Raw genomic sequence first — 8257 nt, 5'->3', positions numbered from 1 at the left:
TCTAATACTGCAACATGGTTTCAGCATTTCACCGTTGTACGCTCTCCTTCTTTATACGCTCTTGATAATAATAATAGACTATGTTAACAGTTAGGTATACACTCTTGACCACATCACCACATCTTTGTATTATTCGTCGCGAATGCGGCCGATAGATGGCGCCACCGTGCTACTCACGCTGCTGATGACGAGCTCCTCTTGCGAGTGCGGAAGCGGCGACGGCACGCGGTGCACGTTGTACGGCTCGCTGGGGTCCGCTAGCACGGGCACGGGCGCCGGCAGACGATACACGTACGCTGCCTCCTCCTGTACCAACACACAGAGATAGAGAGAGAGGGGGAGAGGGGGAGAGGGGGAGCGTGGGTGCCACCGCTACAGGGCGTCGCGCACACACAATAACTTGCACAACAACAGAAAACACGAGACAGCAACTAAAACAACAACACACAACGACGACAGATAACAACAACGTCTCTCACTCGGACAACAACAGACAACAACCCACAACAAACAACAACGACTCACATCTCTCATCTCCTCTCACGCGGACAACAACAACATACAACATACAACATACATCAACATACAACAGCATACATCAACATACATCAACATACATCAACCCACAACAACGACGACTTACGCCTTCCCTCTCCTCTCACGCAGACAACAACAGACAACATACATCAACATACATCAACCCACAACAACAACGACTTACACCTTCCCTCTCCTCTCACGCGGACAACAACAGACAACATACATCATACATCAACCCACAACAACAACGACTCACGCTTTCCCTCTCCTCTCACGCGGACAACAACATACAACATACAACAACATACAACAACATACATCAACCCACAACAACAACAACGACTCACGCTTTCCCTCTCCTCTCACGCGGACAACAACATACAACATACATCAACCCACATCAACATACATCAACCCACAACAACAACAACAACTCACACCTTCCCTCTCCTCTCACGCGGACAACAACAGACAACAACATACAACAACATACATCAACATACATCAACCCACAACAACAATGACTCACGTCTCCCGCCTCTTCTCTCTCGGGGCTCCGCTGAGCCGGCGCCCCCACCGCCGCATCCTCCTCCTCCTTCTTAATCCCGGCCGTTGCCGCGGCAACCATGCGATTGTTGTCGGGCTGGTTGCGCATCCACGCGCGACATATCGGGTAGAGCGGCGTGTCCTCGGGAAACTGAGCGAGGTCGACCGAGCGATCGAAGAGCTTCATGACGTAGGTGTCTGCGCAGGCGGGAGAGAGATAACGAGAATTACAGGTAAATACAGGTATCACTAATTAACAAGTAAGCGTCTGCACATGGGAGAGACGACGAGATGTACAGGTAATCGTAAACAGCTTCATAACATGTACAGGTAATAGTAATTAAGAGGTAGGTGTCTGCATGCAGGAGAGAGACGACGAGAAATGATAAATACAGGTAATGCTAATTAACAAACAGGTAGGTATCTGTTTGAGGTGTAAATTGTGTTTCTATTGTTGTTTTTTGATGAAACTACGCTACTAAACGACATGTATTTTTATTCAGTAAAGTATCGATGATACGTGCCAAAGTTTGTATCGCGATACATCGACACATCGATGAATTTTCCCCGCCTCTTATTCTCAGTAATACTAAGATGAATCTAAGATATATCTGCATATATATACTTCATCGTGTCTGCGAGAAACGAGAACATCAGGTAACACCAATTAACAGGTAATTCTCAGTAACTTTTTCAGCGAGAAGTACAGGTAACACTAATTAACAGGTGCACTAGCCAACTAACAGCGCAGTAATTAGTGATGGGTATCGGAAAAAAAATTTGTATCGCGATACGTATCACGATATATTATTACTCATCTTTACCTGTTGCTGCTATCAAGAAAAACAGTGTAAAACGTTCAGTCAGACTGAGCTTTAATAACACTCAACACAACAATTCAAACAAGCAGGCTATCTTATTGTGTATGTATGCGCGCGCGTGTGCGTGCGTGCCTGCGTGCATGTGTGCAATTTCACAAAGAATGAATCCATGGACAACACAGGCTGTATCATTCAAACTACACATATTTCCGACCATTAAACTGTGGAAATTGCTAACAGTATCCTGCTCCCCCACCGGCATCGCGCCGCGGGGGCGGGGGAATCGGTACGGGGAGAATGTATCGCGATACGTATTACTTTGAGTTTGTACCGCGATATACCGGTATACCGATAATACCGCACACCACTAGCAGTAATCGTCATGGCGATGGCGGCTGTACTCACGATGGTAGCTGTCGTGTTGCGTCTGCTCTTTCTTCCTCTTCTTCCTCGCCGATCGGCTGCCGGGGGCACATCTCTTCGTCGGGGACGTGAGTGGTGACGTCACCCTGTAATCATAATATTATCTATAATATATCATATAATCACAATACAGGGGTCGAAATAAGCGATGGTCCGATGGTCCGGGGCCATCAAATAATCAGGAGGACCATCAGATTTTCAAAGTCAATGGTCCGACGGACCATTGAACGTTTTGGTTCCATTTTACGGTAATTTTCTTTGAAGTTTCCACGTTCCAATATACTATTAAAGTGAATAACAATTACTGTATCGTTTGATACATTCATTGTTACGTAGGTGAATAATTAAACCATTTTATCACCATGTAAAATCTCTTTCTTATGCTTGCACACCGCATTACTTTTAAAGAACAATTTGAAATTTAGGAGGACCATCTAAAATTTAGGAGGACCATCTAAAATTTAGGAGGACCATCTAAATTTCAAACTAGATGGTCCTGTAAAATTCTGTTATATACTAACTAGTTCGTTCCAGAGCAAGGCCTCACGGAATTGCCGTATTTTTTCAGCAAATGCCCAAAGAAAATTTGGCAGACGTGCAACCGCATGAATCTTCAAAATAAGCACATGCGTTATTGTTAATATCTTTAGTTTTGAACTTCAGATTGCGTACTCCCTCATTTTGCTGCGACTCCCTTTGCTGCGAGTCCGTTGGACTCCCTTGTTAAAAAGTTCAATTCTCTCCAGGAAGGGTTATCTTAACCGATTACCTGCAGCTAACATCTGCCACGGGGTACGTCGGCGGGTGGCGGATAGCTGAACATAGATTGATAGATTAGAGAACTGTAGATCGATATATAGGTTAGATGTGAATATCCAAATAAGCAGTTGCGGACCAAACTGTTGGGCACTGACAATAATCCATAGCCTGCAAGGGCACATTGTCTAGAAGAAGGAAAACTCTGATTTCAAACCACCTGCTGCCTTGCAGAGTATTTCTTTTTAGGCAAAGGCTAGGGCCCACTATACCGATAATAGTAGTTGGTGTTAGCAAGGGCATGTAACTAGTAAAAATCTGCCATAAATACATGGAAAGTCAAGTTGATGGTGTCGTTACCCGTTGTTGAATGTTGTACAAGTTCGTAAAAAGTTGTCGTTACGTTGCGGCGCGTTCTTGAATGTTGTCCAAATGCGTGCGCGATTCTATTCATGTACGCATCTCGCCAGATGCTACAGGTCTATTTATTAAACGTGAAATACGATGCCGATGGCACGAAAACCGACGGTTTTTAATTTTTCTCGAATTTCTCGCATGAATTCGCTTCGTCTCTCTTTCGATCGAATTTACGTGATTTGATCAAACGATGACGAGCGATTTTGGATATCGTTTCGATATGTCAAAACTCTGATACGAGTCTTTGATGTGAATCGTCAATTAAAAATAATCCCCAAATTAATGCTAACGACCCAACCTGTTTGGCACGATAAAACCACATCACGATAAAGCCGGTGATGTCACACCCGTACATACAACTATCAAAATTACATACTTTGATGAAATCATATCAAATGATTTTTGACACCATTTCAATATCAAAACAACCCTCTTAAATATAAACCTTAGAATAAAAAAACAACTAATCGCGAGCAAACTTCAAAAACGAGAGAAGCATGTTCGAACGCATTTTGTTTTCTGTACGAGCACAACACACGTGCAAATATGTTTAATACGTGATCACTTCGTAGAGCAAACCTCGTTACATTAACAAAGCACGCACGCACGACTACGCACGCACGCACGAACGCACGCACGCACGCACGCACGCACGCACGAATGCACGCACGAATGCATGCACATACGCACGCACGCACGACTACGCACGCACGAATGCACGCACGAATGCATGCACATACGCACGCACGCACGAATGCACGCACGCACGAATGCATGCACATACGCACGCACGCACGAATGCACGCACGCACGCACGAACGCACGTACACAGTGACACACGACGATTTACCACCGCAAACGTTTTCGACGAAAAATCTGGGAGAGAAGGGGAGAGAACTCTTCGGGTTCCTTCCTTTCGGAACAAGACGACCCCCCTCCCCCTCCCACGACGCTAACGACACCTAACTAGATACCCGGCTACCTAATACTATCCAACTCACGCGCACGCACGCACACACACACACACACATATATATATATACACATTTATACCACTTGTTTACAACGTTAGCCGAAAGCAAAGAGAAGCGTGGCTCGCTCTTTTACAATTTACATCGATCTTACAACATTTCGCGTGTTCGCCTTTGGACCTCTAGGTCTCCGCGCGTGGGCGAGGACCATGATATATATCCCCCCCTATGACCCCATCCCCTTCTACGTTGCGCGTGAGCAATAAAGGTCAAAGGTCAAAAGTCCCCGTGCGCAATGCACCCTGCTAAACATACATATCCATGCCCATGTGCAGCGTAGATGGGAGGGGGTAAGTTTTCCATTGTGGTGGGGGAACGTATACCATGCTACGCTGGCATCCGACGCGCGGGACATATTCTAACATGTCTTCCTATACTCAGCTTAAGAGAGAGAAAGAGAGAGAAAGAGTGAAAGAGAGCAAAAGAGAGAGAGAGACAGATAGACAGACAGCGAGAGAGTGAGAGAGAGAGAGAGAGAAAGAGAGAGAGAGAGAGAGAAAGAGTGAAAGAGAGCAAAAGAGAGAGAGAGTGAAAGAGACAGACAGAGAGAGATAGAGAGAGTGAACATGTCTTTCTATACTCTGCGTGAGTGAGACGAAGCGATATCATATAAAGCTTTCACATAGACCTGGGGCACGAGACGTAGCGTACTGTACACACACAAGCAGACGCGAAGCACAGATAAGCAACGAGCGTTTACATCGTGACGTCGACTGCTGCGCAGTTTTACACACGAACAACACGAACAACACGAACAACACGGATGAAGCGACGATGCGGCGGCGGTGATGCGGTGGCGCCTCCTGGCGAGGGGAGCGCGATCCGTACGTCGGAAGCTATGGTTGCGTCCGCGCGGTGAGGAGAGGAGGGGAAGAGCGTGAGTCGTGTGTGGTGTGGTATGAGTGATGTAGTGTTGCTGGTTGTTGTCCGCGGAGCGGTCAGAGAGGGGAAGGTGTAACGGTCGTTGTTGTGTGGGTTGATTATGTTGATGTGAGTGTGTGCTGTGTGTGTCTGGCGGGTGAGGGAGGAAGGAAGGCGAGAGGTCGTGTCGTTGTTGCGGGTTTCTGTTATGTTGATGTATTTGAAGTAAGTATGCTGTTTGGTATGTTGATGTATGTATCGTGATGGTGAGGGTGTAGGGGTGGTGGGGTGGAGTGCTGCGGGGGCGGGCGAACGGTGAAGAGAGATGAGAGATGTGCAGTCCGTTTTGTTTGTTGTGGGTTGTTGTCCTGTTGTTGTTCCCGCCAGTGAGAGACGCTTGTTCTTCGACTGTCGTCCGTTGTGTGTCTGTTAGTTGTTACGTTTGCCTGTCTCGCGTGTTTTCTGTTGTTGTGCAAGTTATTGGTTGCGCGACGCCCTCTAGCGGGGCACCACTCCTCTCTCTCTCCTCTCTCCATCTAACTCTAGCGTGTTGGTAATGGAGGAGGGCACGTATCGTGTATCGTCTGCCGCGCCCGTTGCCCGTGCTAGCGGACCCCAGCGAGCCGTACAACGTGCACGCGCGTGCCGTCCGCCGCTTCCGCACTCCGCAAGAGCAGCTCGTCATTCAGCAGCGTGAGTACCACGTGGCGGCCATCTATCGCCGCATTCGCGACGATACATACACAAGATTGTGGTGATGTGTCAAGAGTCGTATACGCTAACTGTTAACTAGTCTATATTACTATATCAAGATGCGTATAAAGCAAGGAGAGCTGGTACAACGCTGAAATGCTGAAACCATGTTGAGCTATTAAGACGAATAAATAACTTTCCCCGTTTACTTTTGACGGATTCTTTGCATATTACTTGATTCACGCTGTCCAGCCTTGTTAATATAAAAACAAACCGGCACGGTCCTTTACGATGCCCCTACCGCCTGAGAATTAATTGACGTGAAAATCTGGTATTTACGGTCCCGTACGCCAGCGACCGCAAACACTGTGTACTTCCGAATCACTCGCTTCCTGCCCCGAGCGTGACTGTCTTCTGGCTTTGAGCTACTCGCGGAAACCTGGTGTTCCGTCACATGATGACAAATGGCAATGAATTGGACGTGCTGTTCATTGATTGCCATTAGTAGTATGACCCCCATCTGTGCTCCACTCAGCGCTGGATGTATAGTAAAGCTCCTGTAAGTACTTGACGTGTAGATTGCGGGCGCTACCATTGGGCGCTACGACCAGCCGGCGCGGGAAGCAAACACATCTGGCCACAAAGCAACATAATAAATACATAATAGCTAATACTACTACTACTAACATAATAATAATATTATTATTAATATATTATTAGATAGCCAGTGGCCTGGCGGCAGTGTGTGACGTGCGCTTGATTTTGTTGCAGGATGCTGAGACGGCGCCACCTATTGACGTCCTGTGATCAACCACCTCATCGCTGACAAGACCATACGGAGAAAAGTACGATCGCCAAATCACTAGTGATCATAGATCTATCTCAGAGCCGTAGGCTGAGCAAATTCCTAGGGGGGAGGGGGGCAGTGGCGTAGCCAGGATTTCAAGGAATGGATGAGAACAGGTGGGGGTCTGGGGTTCCTCGCCACAGAAAATCTTGAAAATGTAGATCGCAGAAGGTGGTATTTGAGGCACTTTGAGTACAGATATACAGCCTTCATTCTGATTACGAAAATTCCCTTTAGTAGAACAATTTATTTTTTTTATTTTGCTCAAAATCTAGGGGGCAGCTGCCCCTTGCCCCCCCCCCCCCCTGGCAGGCTACGCCCTGTATCTTTGTCTTGCTCATCCGTCCACGTTTACACCTATTGTCTATTGTACCCCTAGTCATCCATTCATTTTTTATTTACCTAACTATGATATGTGTGTGCGTGTAAGATAATAACATAATATAAGTTGATAGGTAGATATATAAATGTGTGTATAAAGGTTACAGTCAAACTTTTGTGCGAAAGGGATTTCTTTCTTTATTTTAATTTTCTTTAGATATAATAATCACGTATCGTTACATCAACCTTAGTCCTTGTTGATTATTGATCTATTATTTGGTTAATTAATTTATTGATTATTGGTTTATTGATTATCCAATTACACGCAAAACTTTCTTTTGATTTTCTTGAGATATAATAATCACGTATCGGTATATCAACCTTGGTTCCTGTCGATTATTGATTCATTAATTAATTTATTGATTGATTATTGATTATTGATTGCAGGTGGAAGGCAAAGATGCAGGAGAATGAGACTCGCTATATTGAGAGCCTCACCATCCTCAAGGGCATGTTCCTTGAGACTCACCCCATGGGATAGATCCCCCTCTCCCTCGCGCGGCGGCGGAGGCGGTGACGGCGGGAAGGAGCGAGGTCCGTCGTCCGGAGAGCCGGCGCATCTCTCTCTCTCTCTCTCTCTCCTCTCTCTCTCTCTCTCTCTCTCTTTCTCTCTCTCTCGCTTTGTTTCTTTCTCTCTCTCTCGCTCTGTTTCTTTCTCTCTCTCTCGCTCTGTTTCTTTCTCTCTCTCTCTCTCTCCCTCTGTCTCTCTCTTTTGGTCTATTTCTTTTCTCTCCCTCTCTCTCTCTCTCCTCTCTCCTCTCCTCTCTCTCTCTCTCTCTCTCTTCTTTTTTTTTTTTCTGTTCCTCTCTCTCTCTTTTGGTCTCTTTTTCTGTTTCTTTCTCTTTTTATCTCTTTTAGTCTCTCTCTCTCTCTCTTCTCTCCACCCTCCTCTCTCATTCAAGCTCCGTCGTCAATGTACAGAGCTTCCGACGTACGGATCG

At 46.1% G+C, this 8257-nt stretch overlaps 1 protein-coding gene and 1 long non-coding RNA gene across 2 annotated transcripts in view; one reads left to right on the top strand and one right to left on the bottom strand.

Moving 5' to 3' along the window:
- Nucleotides 1–129: 129 nt before the first annotated feature.
- LOC106818791 (protein lin-37 homolog) overlaps nt 130–8257 on the bottom strand; it is a 17208-nt gene continuing 9080 nt past the window's right edge. Inside the window, exons 4-6 of the mRNA XM_014823467.1 lie at nt 2313–2416; nt 1070–1284; nt 130–306 (exon numbers count right to left, since the gene is read on the bottom strand). Coding sequence (XP_014678953.1) covers nt 130–306; nt 1070–1284; nt 2313–2416 — 496 coding nt within the window. The remainder of the gene's footprint in view (nt 307–1069; nt 1285–2312; nt 2417–8257) is intronic.
- Nucleotides 6049–7937, top strand: LOC106818794. The gene is made up of 3 exons (XR_001395296.1): nt 6049–6088; nt 6860–6933; nt 7704–7937. It is a non-coding gene; the product is annotated as an uncharacterized LOC106818794 (long non-coding RNA).

Source organism: Priapulus caudatus, unplaced genomic scaffold, assembly GCF_000485595.1.
Source record: "Priapulus caudatus unplaced genomic scaffold, Priapulus_caudatus-5.0.1 Scaffold2530, whole genome shotgun sequence".
Taxonomy (NCBI): domain Eukaryota; kingdom Metazoa; phylum Priapulida; class Priapulimorpha; order Priapulimorphida; family Priapulidae; genus Priapulus; species Priapulus caudatus.
This window is presented reverse-complemented; position numbering and strand designations above follow the sequence as displayed.